The sequence below is a fragment of the Mobula hypostoma genome, chromosome 30, assembly GCF_963921235.1.
Source record: "Mobula hypostoma chromosome 30, sMobHyp1.1, whole genome shotgun sequence".
Taxonomy (NCBI): domain Eukaryota; kingdom Metazoa; phylum Chordata; class Chondrichthyes; order Myliobatiformes; family Myliobatidae; genus Mobula; species Mobula hypostoma.
Window position 1 is genome coordinate 15,207,740 of NC_086126.1, and position 19,665 is coordinate 15,227,404.

General features: G+C 48.4%; 1 protein-coding gene across 1 annotated transcript in view; it reads right to left on the bottom strand.

Moving 5' to 3' along the window:
• Positions 1 to 363: 363 nt before the first annotated feature.
• Positions 364 to 19,665, bottom strand: part of LOC134339760 (pre-mRNA-processing factor 39-like) — an 81,807-nt gene continuing 62,505 nt past the window's right edge. Inside the window, exons 9-14 of the mRNA XM_063036525.1 lie at positions 19,511 to 19,637; positions 10,452 to 10,720; positions 5,867 to 6,051; positions 3,269 to 3,343; positions 2,266 to 2,407; positions 364 to 500 (exon numbers count right to left, since the gene is read on the bottom strand). Of these exons, the coding sequence (XP_062892595.1) occupies positions 438 to 500; positions 2,266 to 2,407; positions 3,269 to 3,343; positions 5,867 to 6,051; positions 10,452 to 10,720; positions 19,511 to 19,637 (861 nt within the window). The 3' untranslated portion in view covers positions 364 to 437. The remainder of the gene's footprint in view (positions 501 to 2,265; positions 2,408 to 3,268; positions 3,344 to 5,866; positions 6,052 to 10,451; positions 10,721 to 19,510; positions 19,638 to 19,665) is intronic.

The window sequence follows — 19,665 nt, forward strand, 5'->3', positions numbered from 1 at the left end:
GCCGCCCAGGGTTCCCCAAGCTCTCGCAGACCGAACCTTGCCAGCCCCTCAGACCACAACGGTCCCAGAAAAAAACAGCGCGGCACCGCCAACTTGGGAATCCACTGGGGGCGGGGCGTTTCGATTTGCTGGAACGTAAGAGGGAGAAGGAAGGCGCTCCCAGGTACAGAGAGGGCAACGGCTGGCACGAAGGCATCCCAGGCTCTCCCAGAATTTCACATTTCTTCGCGGCCCCCCCCCCACCCCGCCCCGGGATTTCATTCCACCGGAGGCAGCCCAGACACCTGGCGGGTGGCAGTCCAATCTGGCCGCGTCTCGGCGCTCATCGGAGCGGAGCGGTGGTGTTCGACGGACAAGATCGGAAACGGTGAAGGGGTTGGGAGAGGAGAGGGGAGGAAACGAGTCCCTTGGTTTCCGTCTGTACAGTTCACATTCCTTCAGCTGTGCGGGTAGTACTGATTGTAGTTCCATGGGCTCTGATACCCGTACGATGCGTAGGGCTGGAAGGGGGGAAAGAAACGGTCAAAGTTGGAGCTCGTCACCAATTCTCTGCCCTCACCCTTTCAGACCAACTGCAAGGGAAACAGCTGCTAATGTACGTTTTATGTGTTCTTGGTTATATTGGACTGATAAAAATGAATGACCACCTTGGGTTGATTTGGAATTGAAAGCTGTGAAACAATTTTACTTAACTTCGTTATTAGGAGCTTCTTTACCTGTACAACTAGCCAAAATTTCTAATCTAAATTTATATCCTATGATTAAGCAGTCATTACAAATTTGGGACCAGTTTTGTGATTTTTTTAATCTCAAAAAATTTAACCTTCTTAGTTTAATTTATCGAAATTATTTATTTAAACCTTCACTAGGTGATCCTACCTTATTTCTTTGGAGGAATAAAGGAGTCTATTTCTTCATGGATCTGTTCCAAGGAGGCCGATTGATGTCTTTTGAGAAATTAGTAACTAAATACTCTCTCTCTAGTCACATTTCTTGCAATATCTTCAGGTCAGACATTTCTTACAAGAATATTTAAGTAATTTTCAATATATACAGGATTCTGACCTGTTAGACATTATTTTAAAAATGAATCCTTTAGTGAAAGGTTTTATTGGGAAAATTTATAATTTACTATTACAACAGTACAATTAAGTAAGATTGGGAAAGAGAGCCTAACATGACCTTGATAACAGAGGATTGGTTGCGAATTTTGAAGTTGGTTAACTCTTCTTCGATTTGTGCCAGTCACTCTTGAATTCAATTTAAAATTGTACATCGTTACTATTTGACAAAGGAGAAACGGTCTAAAATATTTCCTAATGTTGATAGTCAGTGTGACTGAGACAGCTACATTGACACAGATGTTTTGGTCGTGTTCTGTATTGAAACAGTCTTGGAAATCTATTTTCTTTATAATTTCTAAAGCTTTAAAAATTAATTTACAACCTAATAAATTGACAGTTTTGTTTGGTATAATCCCTCAATATATTCATGGTATTTCTATGTAATTGCATTTGTCGCATTATTGGTCAGAAGGGCTATTTTATTGAAATGGAAAGATACCTCTGCTCCCACTTTGATACAATGGTTCTCAGGTGATGTTATGTCTTAGTTTGGAAAAAATCCAGAAGTCGAACTTTTGATCCTCGATTTGACTTTTTGGGGTTCTTTTGCCCGCTACTATCATCTGATTTGAGTTAATTAAGATGGTCCCCTTCTGATTCTTGTTTAAATAGATTCGAGTTGGCAGATTGATGTTTTTTCTTTTATGGAAGCTTGTATGGTATATAGCTCCAGGGTTGTGCTCCCAATGGGTTTTTTTGGGGGGGTTTTTTATTAGCAGGGTTTTTTTTTTGTTTTTAGTTAGTAGGGTTTTTTCCCTTCTTTCTTTTTTCCAAAAAAAAGTTTTAACACTTTATTTTTTCTTCTTATTATTATTGATATATTGTTTAGCTTTGTTAATCAGTTATTTGGTAATTTAATTCCTCATTGTACATATTGACATGTTGACTTGAGTCCCTTAATGTTTTTTTTTGTTGATCTTCAATAATAATTAATAAAAAAGATTTTAAAATGAAAATGAAGGGAACAGCCTGCTTCCTACGCGCAGAGGGTGCTCTCTCTCTCTTCCTACGCGCGAGTGCACATGCTTTCCATCTTGGCAGGTTCGGTTCGCTGGCTAACCTGTGTGTTGGCGTTTGGGAGGGAACTGGAGACCCCAGGTTACGCGCGCACACAGCCCCCGGGTCTGCGCCCCCGCCATACCTGGTACCACGCGCTGTAGCTGTACGCCGCCTGGCTGTTGACGGCGTCTCCGCTGGTCAGGGCGGCGGTGCTGGTGGCAGCCGCGGCCATGGCCGGCGTGCCCTCCTCCGCTCGCGCCCGCTTCTCATCCGGCTCCTCCGTGCTGTGAGGTCGGGGCGACAGAGGTGGTCAGAACAAACGCACGGTGGCCAGCAGGATGCCTCCCTACCCCCAGAGGGAACGACCCCGACCCCTCTACCTCGCTCTTCAGAAGAGCACGTGGGACGGAAGGGTTAGATTGCTCTAGGAGTAGACTAAAAGGCTAGCACAGCATGGTGGGCCAAAGGGCCTGTACTAGGCTATTTTCATCGTTTCAACCCCTGCCAGGACGTTCCAGGAGCAGGTAATGTCTGAACAGACTTACGGGTCTTTGGAGATGGTGAATCTGCTGAGAGAGTTGTGTGAACCAAGAGATCGACTTGGTATTACGCAGTGAATCTAACAACTAACTGCGATTCATGAATAGTTAGCGGGTAAAGTTATTGGTGTGGTCCAGTCACTCACCCCTATACGGGGCAGTGGGGACTTCCTCTGATATTTTGCTCCTCAGCCCATAGAGGTTTGGAGGAAGAGGGTCTGAATATGAGGTACTGATGCCCAAATTTTCCTGGCTCCCCTGACAACCAGTGACCGATTTACCCAGGGTGCTGGCAGACACACCACCCTCGCTCAGAGTTTCCTGGGTGGTCGCCAACAGCCACGGGACAGCGGGAGTTCCCGGGTGGGTTAGCCGCGGGACGGCTGGCGTTCCCAGGCCAGTCAGCCATGGCTCAGCGGGCGTTCCCGGACGGGTTAGCCGCCGGACAGCGGGTATTCCCGGGCGGGTTAGCTATACGCTGAGCTCTCGCCGCCACCCACCCTCCCTCCCTCCTGCCTGGACAAGCAGCCGAGCTCCCACCCCCCTGCCGGCAATCGGACGGAGCAAGGGGCAGCGCGGAGGAGAACCCCCGTGCCCTGTACTCACCCGTTCTCCGCTGCCCGCTTCTTGCTAGCGTTCTGTTTGAGGAGCTTCTGGTGTTCGTCGTAGGCTTGGAGCAGGCTGCAACGGTGGGCGTGAGGAAGAAACAAACAAGATAACATCAGGCACCCTCACTGAGGAGGAAACCGGAAGTCCACGAGCCAGTTCTCATTAGGGGACTGGAGGAGGAGAGGGTCAGTAACTTTAAATTCCTCAGCGTTATCGTATCAGAGGCCCTGTTCCAGGACCAGCACTTCAGTGACATCACAGAGAAGCCACAACAGGGCCCCCACTTCCTTAGAGGTCTGCGCAGATCGTCTCAATCTCGGACAGACTGCGACAGACGCAGGGTGCAGAGTATCCAGAGTACGGGCACACCAGTGCCCAGGGTGCAGAGAACGTCATGCCAGGGGAGTGGAAGGGGCAGAGTTATGAAGGCAGGCACATGGATGAAAGGAAAATGGAGGCATCGTGGGAGAGAAGGTCTCGATCGGTCTTGGGGTTTGTAGTTCAATCCTAGCACTGTCTGTAAGGAGTTTATACATCTGTAAGGTGCGTGCGTGCGCATGACAGGGATAATTAGAAAGAGATAGAGACAGATATAGATACAGATGGAGATATACACACAAAGATCAAAAGGAGATCCTGACATGCAAGTTCCTCCAGCATTTTCTGTGTGTTATTCCAGCTATTTCTTTATTTTCATACTGTGCAATATTGTTTTTTTTCGGGGGGGTGCTGAGGGGTGAAGAAAAGCAAATGCTGGAATGGCATTCAGAAACCTCCCCCACCTTCAGAGAGAAAAATGCCAATCTTAAGCACAAGCCAATCCGCAGATGCTGGAAACCCAGAACAGCACAACTCAATGCAACACACACACACACAAAATTGTTGGGGCAACTCAGCAGGCCAGGCAGCCTCTATAGAATAAACAGGAGCAGAAATAGGCCATTCTGCCCATTGAGTCTGCTCTGCTATTCAATCATAGGCTGATCCAATTCTTCCAGTCATCCCCACTCCCCTGCCTTCTCCCCATACCCTTTGATGCCCTGGTTAATCAAGAACCTATCTCTGCTTTAAATACACCCAATGACTTGGCCTTCACAGCCGCTCGTGGCAACAAATTCCACAGCTCTACCCCCCTCTGACTAAAGTAATTTCTCCGCATCTCTGTTCTAAATGGACGTCCTTCAATCCTGAAGTCGTGCCCTCTTGTCCTAAACTCCCCTACCATGAGAAATAACTTTGTCATATCTAATCTGTTCAAGGCCTTTTAACATTCAGAATGTTTCTATGAGATCCCCCCTCATTCTCCTGAACTCCAGGGAATACAGCCCAAAGAGCTGCCAGACGTTCCTCATACAGTAACCCTTTCATTCATAGAATCATTCTTGTGAATCTTCTCTGAACCCTCTCCAATGTCAGTATATCCTTTCTAAAATAAGGAGCCCAAAACTGCACACAATACTCCAAGCGTGGTCTCACAAGTGTCTTATAGAGCCTCAACATCACATCCCTGCTCTTATATTCTATACCTCTACAAATGAATGCCAACATTGCATTCGCCTTCTTCACCACCAACTCGACCTGGAGGTTAACCTTTAGGGTATCCTGCACAAGGACTCCCAAGCACCTTTGCATCTCTGCATTTTGAATTCTTTCCCCATCTAAATAATAGTCTGCCCATTTATTTCTTCCACTAAAGTGCATAACCATACACATTGCAACACTGTATTTCATTTGCCACTTCTTTGTCCATTCCCCTAAACTATCTAAGTCTCTCTGCAGGCTCTCTGTTTCCTCAACACTACCCGCTCTTCCACCTATCTTTGTATCATCGGCAAATTTAGCCACAAATCCATTAATACCGTAGTCCAAATCATTGACATACAGCGTAAAAAGCAGCGGTTCCAACACCGACCCCTGTGGAACTCCACTGGTAACCGGCAGCCAGCCAGAATAGGATCCCTTTATTCCCACTCTCTGTTTTCTGCCGATCAGCCAATGCTCCATCCATGCTAGTAACTCCCCTGTAACTCCATGGGATCTTATCTTGTTAAGCAGTCTCATGTGCGGCACCTTGTCAGAGGCCTTCTGAAAATCCAAGTACACCACGTCTACTGCATCTCCTTTGTCTCGTAATTTCCTCAAAGAATTTCAGTAGGTTTGTCAGGCAGGATTTTCCTTTCTTGTCATGTGCCTTCAGATACTCTGCAATGTCATCCCTCACAATCGATTCCAACAACTTCTCAACCACTGATGTCAGGCTACCAGGTCTATAGTTTCCTTTCCGCTGCCTCCCACCTTTTTAAATAGCGGAGTCACATTTGCAATTTTCCAGAGAGGAGTGAGCAATTGAAGATTCTGGGTGAGATCTCTCACCTGGATTGTGAGACGTAATGAAGGGTCTCAGCCCAAAATATTACCTATTCATTCCCCTCCATAGACGCTGCCTGATCTGCTGAGTTCCTCCAGCATTTTGCGTCATAAGAACTAGGATATCTGACCCGTTGAGTCTGCTCCACCTACCTCCCCCACCCCCCAACACACAACTCCTCCGCTATGCCAGAATTTTACAAAGGAAGCGCCAACGGCCAGTCTCACCTGCGCACGCTGGAGCCGAAGTCCTCCAGGAATTCCACTCTCCGCTGGGAGAAGACGATCTTGATTTCCAGCGGGAGGGAGCCGGTGAGCACCTGGTCAAAGCAGCCCAGGATGTTGGTCTCGTTGGCGCGGACATCGCAGCTGAATTCCAGTTCCAGCAGGTTGAGGTAGAGCTTCACGTTGTCCTGCGGGGGACAGGGGCTCCGAGATTAGAGGGAGCAGCGCCGGGGGGGGGGGTCTACGGTGTCTCGAGCCCGACACGTACGCACCACCGGGAAGAAAGCAGACCAGCATTTCACCAATTTCAAAGATTCGGCATGACATCAGAGACTCTGAGAAACTTCTACAGATCAGAATCGGGGTTTAGTATCACCGGCATGTGTCGTGAAATTTGTTAACTTAGCTGCAGCAGTTCAGTGAGGGAGAGTGGGAGTGTGAGAGATTCTTAAGATTTTTAAGAAGTTAAAATTAAAAAAGTGCAAAAAAGAGAAATAATTTTTAAAAGGTTAGGTAAAGTTCATGGGTTAAACGCCCATTCAGAAATCGGATGGCAGAGGGGAAGAAGCTGTTCCTGAATCGCTGAGTGTGTGCCTTCAGGCTTCTGTACCTCCTCCCTGATGGTAACAGTGAGAAGGGGGCATGTCCTGGGTGATGGGGGACTTTAACGATGGACGCCACCTTTCTGAGACGCCGCTCCTTGAAGATGTCCTGGATACCACTGAGGCTGGTGCTCAAGGTGGGGTTGACTAATTTTACAACTTTCTGTAGCTTCTTTCGATCCTGTGCAGTAGCTCCACTCCCCCCCCCATACCAGATGGTGATACAGCCAGTCAGAACGCTCCCCACTGTACACCTGTAGAAGTTTCCAAGTGTTTTAGTTGACCAACCAAATCTCCTCAAACTCCTGATGAAACATAACCGCTGTTGTGCCTTCTCTGTAGCTGCACCGAGATGTACGGTGGACAGCAATCTGTACCTCGGTCCGAAGAAGCGTCTGGGCCCGAAACGCCAACTGTTTACTCGTTTTCATCGAGGGGTGTCCTTGGAGGACGGAGACGAGGAGGAGTTTCTGACTGGTTGTACCTCGGTCTGATATGGGAACTCCAACGGGCCGGAACGCAAAAGGCCACGAGGAGCAGAGGACCCAAGCTCTTCCTACCATCGCGGACATCTCTGATAGGGAATGTCTCAAGAAGGTGAAGTCCATCACCAGGGTCCTCCACCTCTTATTGATGCTGCCGTCAGCCAGGAGGTACAGGAGCCTGATGGTCCACAGGTCAAGGTTCAACAAGGGCTTCTTCCCCACCGTCAGGTGTCAAGATGTCTGAGGATCTAACCTGGTCCCAACATATCGATGCAGTTACAAAGAAGGCAAGACAGTAGCTACACTTTATTAGGAGTTTGAAGAGATTTGGTATGTCAACAAATACACTCAAAAACTTCTTCCTTAAGTAAGATAACCGAAAATGTGGTAGTCAAACATACTTTGAGGATTTGGAAACAATTTAAAAAACACTTTGGTTTATTGAGATTCTCCTTTTCTCTTCCCATTTTTTAAAATTATTTTTTTAAGCCTTCTATGACTGATGTCGTTTTTAAACAATGGGAAGGATTGGGTATTACATGTTTCCAGGATCTGTTTGTAGGAGAAAGTCTTTCTTCATTCGAACAATTGTCAACTAAATATAGTTTACCAAAAACCCATTCTTTTCGGTACTTATAAGTTAGAGATTTTCTGAGATCTCAACTATACACATTTCCTAATAGTCCTGATAAGAACGTATTAGATGAAATTCTTAATATGAAACCATTCTATAATAGTTCAATATCCAATATTCATGTTATGTTGTTGGGAATGAGAAATGATTCTTTAGACAAAATCAAAAATCTTTGGGAACAAGATTTACAGACTTCAATTTCTGAAGAAACTTGGAATGAGAATTTTAAATTGGTTAATGCTTCATTGTTATGTGCTAGTCATTCCCTCCTACAATCTAAAGTGGTTCATAGGGCTTATATGACCAAGGATAAGTTTTCTCATTTTTATATGGATATATCTCCCTACTGTGATAGGTGTAACAATGGAGAAGCTTCACTTATTCATATGTTTTGGACATGCCCAAGTCTTGGGAAATATTGGAAGGAAGCATTCCAAACTTTTTCTGTACTCTTTAAAGTAAATTTTAAGCCTAATCCTTTGACTGCCCTATTTGGTATTGTTGGAAGGAAAGATATCATTTTGAAGACATCTGATCTGCAAATTCTGGCTTTTATCTCTCTTACGGCTAGGAGGGCGCTTTTGTTTAAATGGAAGGATGCTGTTCCGTCTAATCACGCTCAGTGGTCACGGGATGTTATGGCACGCCTAAATTTAGAAAAGATTCGTTGTTCAATTTCTGAATCTAACCAAGATTTTCAAAATTTGTGGGTGCCATTTTTAAATTATTTTCATAATCTTTGACTTCTTGTTAAAGTACGAAGTTGGTTAATAGCATATTTTATTATCTGATAAGTTTTTTTTCTTTTTTTTCCCCAAACAGCTTTGACTTTGGTAGTGGGTGTAGATTTTTTAATAAAATTGTTTATATTCTAATATACCAATTAATCTAATCTATATGAATATAGAGTAAGGAGTTCGGTAATGTGATTCAATATACTGTATTTGGTATTATTATATTTTTAAGTTTTGTTTTATAATATGTATTCTCTTGGACTCTGTGTTCTTCTATATAGAAATCAATACAAATATTGGAGAAGAAAGAAAGAAAGAAAAAAAACTTCTATAGAGGGTTGTAAATCTAGTCAGCTCCATCTTGGGTACCAGCCTACAAAGTACTCAGAACATCTTCAGGGAGTGGTGTCTCAGAAAGGCAGTGTCCATTATTATGGACCTCCAGCACCCAGGACATGCCCTTTTCTCACTGTTACCATCAGGGAGGAGATACAGAAGCCTGAAGACACACACTCAGCGATTCAGGAACAGCTTCTTCCCCTCTGCCATCCGATTCCTGAATAAACATTGAAGCCATGGACACTACCTCACTTTTTAAAAAATATATATTATTTGATTTTTGCACAATTTTTAATCTATTCGATATATGTATATCGTAACTTATTTATATATTGTATTTTGTCTATTTTTCCTCTATATTATGTATTGCATTGAATTGCCACAAAGTTAACAAATTTCATGCCACATGCTGGTGATGATAAACCTGATTCTGATTCTCAAACTGACCTGAAAATCTCTAACGCTACCTCAGTCCGTCTTTCCTTTCTTATTTTTCTTTAATCTGTCAGGCAACTTGCATTTAATCACTATGGTGAGGTAGTGACTGGGGTCGTGCCAGTCAGTTCAAGAACTGCACGGCCAAGGTGGAGGGCGGGGGGGATGTGTGTGTGTGTAGATGTGTGTGTGTGTGTATGTGTGTGTGTAGATGTGTGTGTGTGTGTGTGTGTGTGTAGATGTGTGTGTGTAGATGTGTGTGTGTGTGTGTGTAGATGTGTGTGTGTAGATGTGTGTGTGTGTGTGTGTAGATGTGTGTGTGTAGATGTGTGTGTGTGTGTGTGTAGATGTGTGTGTGTGTGTGTGTGTGTGTTTGTCGGTGTGTGTGTGTGTGTGTAGATGTGTGTGTGTGTATGTGTGTGTGTGTGTGTGTGTGTAGATGTGTGTGTGTATGTGTGTTTGTCGGTGTGTGTGTGTGTAGGTGTGTATGTGTGTGTGTGTGTGTATGTGTGTGTTTGTGTGTATGTGTGTGTGTGTGTGTAGATGTGTGTGTGTATGTGTGTGTGTGTGTGTGTGTGTGTGTGTGTAGATGTGTGTATGTGTGTTTGTCGGTGTGTGTGTGTGTATGTGTGTGTGTGTGTGTGTGTGTGTGTGTGTGTGTTTGTCGGTGTGTGTGTGTGTGTGTAGATGTGTGTGTGTGTGTGTGTAGATGTGTGTGTATGTGTGTGTGTGTGTAGATGTGTGTGTGTATGTGTATGTGTGTGTGTGTGTAGATGTGTATGTGTATGTGTGTGTGTGTGTAGATGTGTGTGTATGTGTATGTGTGTGTGTGTGTAGATGTGTATGTGTGTGTGTGTAGATGTGTGTGTATGTGTGTGTGTGTGTAGATGTGTGTGTGTGTGTGTGTGTGTGTGTGTGTGTGTGCAGATGTGTATGTGTGTGTGTGTGTAGATGTGTGTGTATGTGTGTGTGTGTAGATGTGTGTGTATGTGTAGATGTGTGTGTGTGTGTGTGTGTGTGTGCAGATGTGTGTGTGTGTATGTGTGTAGATGTGTGTGTGTGTATGTGTGTGTGTGTGTGTGTGTGTAGATGTGTGTGTGTGTATGTGTGTATGTGTGTGTGTGTGTAGATGTGTGTGTGTGTGTGTATGTAGATGTGTGTGTGTGTGTATGTGTGTGTGTAGATGTGTGTGTGTGTGTGTGTGTGTGTGTGTGTGTGTGTGTAGATGTGTGTGTGTGTGTGTGTGTAGATGTGTGTGTATGTGTGTGTGTAGATGTGTGCGTGTGAGTGAGTGAAATACAACAGAATGAATGGAAAAACTAAGACCACCACCCGGGACACTGGACCCCTGCCCCTCACCTTGTCCCTGTCGATGGCCTCGAGGAGCACCTTCCTGGCCTTGGCCAGGTTGCGCTGCACCTTCAGGAGCTGCCGTGAGAGCTTGACGGCGAAGAAGGAGGCCAGCGGCGTGTCCTGATGCTGCTCGATGGCCTCGCGCAGCAGCGCCTCCGCCTCGTCCGCGTTGCCGCAACGCCGCTCCAGGCTCACCCGCCGGAGGAGGACCATGGCCAGGCCCGGCACCACCATCTGGAAGGAGCGCAGGATCCTCTGCGCTTCCTTCAACTCACCTACGAGGGGGACGGGGGGAGAGACCACCGCAGGCCGTTGAGTGGAGGGTTGGTGGGGGTCGGGGGCAAGACAGCAGCCCACCCGTGAACTGGCGGCCCCACCTCTGACTGGTCGGGTCTAAACGGGCTGGGGAGGGGAGAGTTTTGCCATGGCACCTCCACCCAAAGCCTCCCTGACCTCCCGCCGCTCAGATTTGCCCCTTGCCCGCCCGACCCCGCTCGCGCTCTCCCGACCCGCCGTTCGCTTTGCCGCAGCTACGTTACGAGGCGGCTCGGTGGGCGGGACGGCTGCCTCGTGGCTCCAGAAACCCGGGTTCAATCCCCACCCGTGTCCGTCCCTCTCTGTCCTCATCTGTGTGGGGGCGGAAGGGGTGGTGCGGAGGGAGAATGAAGGAGTAAAGATGGCTGTCGGTCGGCATGGATTCCGTAGGCCGAAAGCGCTGTTAAACCGGGCGAACCAAGGACACGGATGGGCTGAATGCAGGTCACCTCTTCCCCAGGTTAGGGGTATCAAAAACTTGTGGGTACCAGACAGCATCGTGCAAGCGAATTTACAGAAAGCTCTACTGCAAGTGTGACAGGGTCAGGAGGACATATTATTAGCAATATAAAGATTTACTCACTGAAGACTCACAGTTTACTTCTGGTTTCTGCGGAGAGATTTTTAATCGGAACTTGAGGGGCAGCTTTATTTTTCCAGAGGGTGGCACACACATTGAACGAACGGCCTGAGAAGTGCTTGAGACAGGCGCTAAGCATTAACAACGTTAGAACGACAGTTGGATAGATACTCGGATAGGGAAGGCTTAGAGCAGGGGGTTCTCAAAGCCTTACTTTCCATGCCGCGGACTCTTACCATTAACGGAGGGGTCCGAGGACCACCGGTTTAGAGAGATAGTGGGCTGAACGCTGGTGAATGGGAGCAGCTTGGATGGAATTCTCGGTCGGCATGGGCCAGTGGGCCGAATGGCCTGTTTTCCCCTGTATAACGATGGATCCAAGGGCTGACCTAGGCCTAGTGGGCCAAGGGCCTGTTTTCCCCTGTATAACGATGGATCTAAGGGCTGACCTAGGCCTAGTGGGCCAAGGGCCTGTTTTCCCCTGTATAACGACGGATCCAAGGACTGACCTAGGCCTAGTGGGCCAAGGGCCTGTTTTCCCCTGTATAATGATGGATCCAAGGGCTGACCTAGGCCTAGTGGGCCAAGGGCCTGTTTTCCCCTGTATAATGATGGATCCAAGGGCTGACCTAGGCCTAGTGGGCCAAGGGCCTGTTTTCCCCTGTATAACGATGGATCCAAGGGCTGACCATGGGCCAGTGGGCCAAATGGTTTGTTTTCCCCTGTATAATGATAGATCCAAGGGCTGACCATGGGCCTAGTGGGCCAAGGGCCTGTTTTCCCCTGTATAACGATAGATCCAAGGGCTGACCGAACCCTTGAAGCAAATTAAACCACTTTGCAGATCTTTTTTTTTACAATGGGCCAATGAAAGACTTGGATCTATCCTCACGAAATGTGAGAAACATCGGAGAGGAGATTGGACAAAGAGCGAGGAGTTTTCCACCCTCACCTGCTATCCTCTTGCTGGAGACTGCCTGGGGCAGGGAGTTACTGCAGCCAGCGCAAGGCAAACTTTGGGCGGTGCGGTCAGCACGACACTCTGCAGTGCCGGCGGCCCGGGGTTCAATTCCCGCCGCGGTCTGTGAGGAGTTTCTACGTTCCCTCCCTGTGACTGCTTGGGTGTCCTCTGGGTGCCCTGCTTTCCTCCCGGAAGGGTCCACGACCTCCTCATCGGGAGACCAGCCAGTGCGGACCCTCCTCGCTGACAATCGACACTGGCGCACCTCAAGGACGCCGGCTCTGTCCGCTGCTTTACCGTCCCTACACAGCTCAATTGCCATCGGTCGATCTCCCATACACGATCACTATCTATCACCCAGGATATGCTCTCTTATCAGTCCCAGCGGCCTGGAGGGGCACACTCCACAGTCTCTTCCCTCCTCCGCCAACAGACGTGTCTGAACAGACGACGGAGCCGCAAACACTACCTCACTACTTTTGTGCTGCTTAATTTAATTTTTTAATACATCCACTTCTTTCTGTAGTTTATAACCATTCTTCTGCTGCCATAAAATAAATTTCACAACGTACATTATGTCAGTGATAATCAACCTGATTCTGATTGGCCTGAGGTAACGGAGGCTTGTGACGTGCTAACGTTATTAGGCAAGGCACTGAGTTTGAGTTGGTAAGTTACAGAACACAGCTTTATAAAACTCTAGTTAGGCTGCGTCCTGAGCATTGCATTCAGTTCTGGAGTATTGCTGACCCCAGAGATTAGGTGGGTTAGACGACGAGGAGAGATTCAGTCGCCTGGGACTGTACTTGCTGGAATTCAGAAGGATGAGAGGAGAACATAGAAACATATAAAAACCATAAAATTATGAAAGCGAGGCGGGAAAGTTGTTTCCACTGGTAGGTGAGACTAGAACTAGGGGACACAGCCTCAAGATTCGGGGGAGCAGATTCAGGATGGAGATGAGGGGGAACTGCTTTTCCCAGAGAGTGGTGAATCTGTGCAATTCTCTGCCCAATGAAGCAGTGGAGGCTACCTCAGTAAATAGGTTGGAGAGATTGCTGCACAGTAGGGGAATTAAGGGTCGTAGGTAGGTGGAGATGAGTCCATGGTCAGATCAGCCGTGATCTTATTGAATGGTGGAGCAGGCTCGACGGGCCAGATGGCCGACTCCTGCTCCCGTTTCTTATGTTCTTAGTTCTGCTTGCCCCGTTAACAGGAAGGGTGTTGACGCTTCAGAGAGGGTGCAGAAGAGGTTTACCAGAATTGCTGCCTGGTTTAGAGGGCACGAGCTATAAACGAGAGGCTGGACAATCTTGGCTTGTTTTCCCTGCAGCGGCGGAAGGTGAGGGGAGATCTGATAGAGGTTTACAGGATTAGGAAATGTTACATCTTGTAACTTCAACACATAAAACTAACCGTAAGAAATAATCGGAGATAACTAGAGTACGTTTTTTTAAAACTTCTGTCAGGCGCGCACTTCTGACAGGATGGCGTAAGAAAGGATGTGCTGACACTGGAGAGGGTTGAAAGGAGGTTCACAAAAATGGTTCTGGGATTGAAAGGTTTGTCATTTGAGGAACGTTCGATGGCTCTGGACCTGTATTCACTGGAATTCAGAAGAACGAGGGGTGACCTCAGTGAAACTGACTGGATGTTGAAAGGACTTGATAGAGTGGATGTGGAGAGCATGTTTCCTATGTTGTATTAGCCAGGGCATGAAGGTAGAAGACTGGGGCTGAGAGGAAATTGGATCAGACATGATGAAATGGCAGAGCAGACTCGATGGGCCAAATGGCCTAATTGTGCTCCTACGCCTAAGGTAATGGCATATCCATTCATGTACTTCGACATATAACCCGTAATGAATTATTTAAGCAAAGAATGTTTAATCAAACGATACATTTACTCAAATATTAGTAAATATTAAATAAACAACAGGAAAGGCATAGATAGAGCCAGTATTCTTTGCAGTGTTACGCAGGATGGAAGCTACCTTTATCCCAATTCAACCACGCAGACAAAATTAACCATCTGAGCTCGACCCACATCCCCCTAAACCTTTACTACCCACTCAAACGTTTTCTTCTTAAGTGCCATAACTATCCCTGCCTCTAGAGATTCTGCAGGTGCTGGAAATCCAGTGTAACACACACAAAATGCTGGAGGAACTCAGCAGGTCAGGCAGCGTTCCCAGAAAGACGTTTCTGCCCGAGACCCTTCATCAGGACTGGAAGGGAAGTGGGGGGGGGCGGGGAGAAAAGGTGTCTAGAGTGCGAAGTGGGTGGGGGGGAGCGGCCAGATGGGTGGGGGAAGGTGGGATAAAGTTAGAAGCTGGGAGGTGATAGGTGGAAAAGGGAGAAGGCTAAAGGAGGAACGTGATAGGAGAGGAGAGTGCACCACACAGGAGAAGGGGAAGGAGGGGCACCAGGGGGGAGGTGATAGGCCAGCGAGGAGGAGAGGTAAGAGGGGAGCCAGAATGGAAAAGGGAAGGGGAAAGGGGGGGGATTACTGGAAGTTAGAGAAATCAATGTTCATGCCATCAGGTTGGAGGCAGCTACCACCTTTTCTGGTAGCTCAGTCCATCTACCCACCAACTTCAGTGTGGAAATCTTGTCCTTCAGATCCTACTTAAGTCCTCTAAGCTCTTACCTTCAGCCTGTGCCTTTTAGATCGGGACTCCCTTACTCTGGACACTGTGACCATTCACCTTATCTGTGCCCCTCAGGATTTTATAAACCCCCGTAAGGTCACCCCTTAGGAAGGCAAGTCCCAGCCTATACCGCCTCTCCCTACAACTCCAGCGCTCACCCGCACCCACCCCACGAGCCCCAGCGCGGCTACTGCCCTCTCCTGCAACCCTCTCCGGCTTAACGACATCCGTTCTGTTGCTGGGCGACCAGAACTGCACGCAGAGCTCCAAAGAAAGATCTTAAGATGAGCTTTGATGTGCACGTCGAAGCATACTGTGGTGTGCTCCGTGGACAGTGCGCGCTGGGGGGTGGGGGGAGGATGTGTTTGGATGGGGTGGGGTGTTTTGCCCTGCGCAGAGTTGAGTTCAGTGCTTCAACTTAATGCAGTGCTCTGAAATCACACCTTTACTGCTATGCAACACACATCAAAGTTGCCGGTGAACGCAGCAGGCCAAGCAGCATCTATAGGAAGAGGCGCAGTCGACGTTTCAGGCCGAGACCCTTCGTCAGGACTAACTGAAGGAAGAGTGAGTAAGGGATTTGAAAGCTGGAGGGGGAGGGGGAGATGCAAAATGATAGGAGAAGACAGGAGGGGGAGGGATAGAGCCGAGAGCTGGACAGGTGATAGGCAAAAGGGGATACGAGAGGATCATGGGACCTCCTCTTATTTACCCCTCAATCGTGACCCCACTAAGGAGCACCAGGCCATTGTCTCCCACACTATCAACGACTTTATCCGCTCAGGGGATCTCCCATCCACTGCTACCAACCTTATAGTTCCCACACCCCGCACTTCCCGTTTCTACCTCCTACCCAAGATCCACAAACCTGCCTGTCCTGGCCGACCTATTGTCTCAGCTTGCTCCTGCCCCACCGAACTCGTTTCTGCATACCTCGACACGGTTTTATTCCCCCTTGTTCAATCCCTTCCGACCTATGTTCGTGACACTTCTCACGCTCTTAAACTTTTCGATGATTTTAAGTTCCCTGGCCCCCACCGCTTTATTTTCATCATGGATGTCCAGTCCTTATATACTTCCATCCCCCATCAGGAAGGTCTCAAAGCTCTACGCTTCTTTTTGGATTCCAGACCTAATCAGTTCCCCTCTACCACCACCCTGCTCCGTCTAGCGGAATTAGTCCTTACTCTTAATAATTTCTCCTTTTGCTCCTCCCATTTCCTCCAAACTAAAGGTGTAGCTATGGGCACCCGTATGGGTCCTAGCTATGCCTGCCTTTTTGTTGGGTTTGTGGAACAATCTATGTTCCGTGCCTATTCTGGTATCTGTCCCCCACTTTTCCTTCGCTACATCGATGACTGCATTGGCGCTGCTTCCTGCACGCATGCAGAACTCGTTGACTTTATTAACTTTGCCTCCAACTTTCACCCTGCCCTCAAGTTTACCTGGTCCATTTCCGACACCTCCCTCCCCTTTCTAGATCTTTCTGTCTCTGTCTCTGGAGACAGCTTATCCACTGATGTCTACTATAAGCCTACTGACTCTCACAGCTATCTGGACTATTCCTCTTCTCACCCTGTCTCTTGCAAAAACGCCATCCCCTTCTCGCAATTCCTCCGTCTCCGCCGCATCTGCTCTCAGGATGAGGCTTTTCATTCTAGGACGAGGGAGATGTCTTCATTTTTTAAAGAAAGGGGCTTCCCTTCCTCCACTATCAACTCTGCTCTTAAATGCATCTCCCCCATTTCACGTACATCTGCTCTCACTCCATCCTCCCACCACCCCACTAGGAATAGGGTTACCCTGGTCCTCACCTACCACCCCACCAACCTCTGGGTCCAACATATTATTCTCCGTAACTTCCGTCACCTCCAACGGGATCCCACCACTAAGCACATCTTTCCCTCCCCCCCTCTCTCTGCATTCCGCAGGGATCGCTCCCTACACAACTCCCTTGTCCATTCGTCCCGTCCATCCCTCCCCACTGATCTCCCTCCTGGCACTTATCCATGTAAGCGGAACAAGTGCTACACATGCCCTTACACTTCCTCCCTTACCACCATTCAGGGCCCCAAACAGTCCTTCCAGGTGAGGCATCACTTCACCTGTGAGTCGACTGGGGTGATGTACTGCGTCCGGTGCTCCCGATGTGGCCTTTTATATGTTGGTGAGACCCGACGCAGACTGGGAGACCGCTTTGCTGGACATCTAAGCTCTGTCCGCCAGAGAAAGCAGGATCTCCCAGTGGCCACACATTTTAATTCCACATCCCATTCCCATTCTGGCATGTCTATCCACGGCCTCCTCTGCTGTGAAGATGAAGCCACACTCAGGTTGGAGGAACAACACCTTATATTCCGTCTGGGTAGCCTCCAACCTGATGGCGTGAACATTGACTTCTCTGACTTCCGCTGGGCCCCGCCTCCCCCTCGTACCCCATCTGTTGCTCATTTTTATGCACACATTCTTTCTCTCGCTTTCCTTTTTCTCCCTCTGTCCCTCTGAATATACCTCTTGCCCATCCTCTGGGTCACCCCGCCCCCCCCCGTCTTTCTTCCCGGACCTCCTGTCCCATGATCCTCTCGTATCCCCTTTTGCCTATCACCTGTCCAGCTCTCGGCTCTATCCCTCCCCCTCCTGTCTTCTCCTATCATTTTGCATCTCCCCCTCCCCCTCCAGCTTTCAAATCCCTTACTCACTCTTCCTTCAGTTAGTCCTGACGAAGGGTCTCGGCCTGAAACGTCGACTGCACTTCTTCCTAGAGATGCTGCCTGGCCTGCTGCGTTCACCAGCAACTTTGATGTGTGTTGCTTGAATTTCCAGCATCTGCAGAATTCCTGTTGTTTACTGCTATGCTGTAGGTTTTTCATTCAGCAGCTCTGTAAGAGCAGTCTGTTCTGCGGTCAACTTGTTTGGGTTATTGCTGAAGATAAGGGATGATGTGGAATGTGTACCATCCAATTAGCGGGAGGTTTAGGTGAGGGACAGTAAGGTTGGTCTTGGGGTTTTGCTCGAGAGGAGATGGAGAGAGAAGATGCCGGGGAGAGCTGGTCGTAGCATATGATCCGGTGGGAGACCCGTTTGCTCGAGACGTTCGGAAGATGCTTTCATGTTCACCGAGAGCCCAGCGCACGAGTGACAGAGACGTTCAAGATCAGCTCCCACTTGTGCACCTTTGACTGTTTAATTAGAATGGGCCCTTTTGCTCTTTGTTATTCTTTACTAACCCTTTAGTTAAGATTCATAAATATAATTCCTTTAATCGTACACAGTGTACTGTCTGTTATCTTGTGGCATTAATTTATAACAGGGTAGTGAATTACACAGCATTCACACAAATGGGGTTGTGGGGGGGGAGACTGCCTCAGTCTCACACGTTTGGCAGGGCTGGAGACTGTCTTTCATAGACTTACGCAGCCGAGGAAACCCGAGTGTTTCATTAATATCAGAGAATGTATACAACCTGAAATTCTTACTCTTCACAGACAGCCACAAAAGACGAAAAAAAACCCAATTGAATGACAGAAACGTCAGCACGCCAAATTCCCCCTCCCCTTGTTTGTTCCAGCAAAAACACCAACATGCAAGCAATGGAAAAACACCCAAAGAAACCATAATCCAGGCTCTAATCAGAAGACTACTTCGGCATCTCAGGATAAGCTCTCTCTCAGCTAGCGAAGTGGCGGGAGAGAGAGATATCGCTCCTGCAACAAATGAGAGTGGGAGGCCAGCACCTCGCCGTTTCTCGCGAGCGGGTGACAAGCTGGTTTGTCTGTCGCGTGCACGTTGGAACGCGTCGTTTGTGCCAACGGCAGCCTGGGGAAACCAGCCACATGGCAGCAAGCCCACAATTTACTAACCCTAACCCCGTGCATCTTTGGGACGTGGGAAGAGAAGGGGGTGCCCAGAGGAAGCCCTCTGGGGCCGCCGCGTTGAGAACAAACTCCTCCAGAGAACTGAACCTCAATTACTGCAATAGCATTACGCTAACTACTAAGCTACTGGGCCACATGTGGAGGAGCAGAGATTTAAGGTTATTGATACAACTGGAGAGGAATTAAAGGAAGTTTCTATATCCAAAGATGGAAGAGAAATGAGCCTACACAACGTAGAGGATTGAGAGATTTGACAGAGGGATACAGAATTATGAAGGGTATATATGGGGTAAATGCAAGCAGGCTTTTTCCACTGAGGTTGGGTGGGACAACACCTGGAGGTCACGGGTTAAGGGTGAAAGGTGAAAAGTTTAAGGGGAACGTGCGAGGAAACCTAGAGGGCCGTGAGGGCGCGGAACGAGCTGCCAGCGCAAGTGGCGCTTGCGAGCTCAACTTCAAAGCTTAGGAGCAGTCCTGGTAGGTACATGAATGGCAGGGGTACGGAGGGCGATGGTGGATGGGAGTCGGCAAGTTGAAAGGGTCTAGAGAGGTCGAAGGGCCTGTTCCCGCTTCCACGACAACAACTAGTTCACCGGCTGGACCTGCCCGGCGTACAGGGGCCTGCCCAGCGTCCCGGCGCAGGTGCGATGCGGCGGCCCGATCCCTGCCCGCCGAGCGGCCTACCTTGCTGCTCTTCGAAGGCGGCCCACAGCAGGTGAAGGGTGGGCTTCTTGGGCAGGTGAACCATGCAGGCCCTCTGGAAGACGTTGCGGACGGCCTCCACGCTGTGGTTCTCCAGGTACTTGGCGTACTGCGGGGAGAAGGAGGTCAGAGAAGGA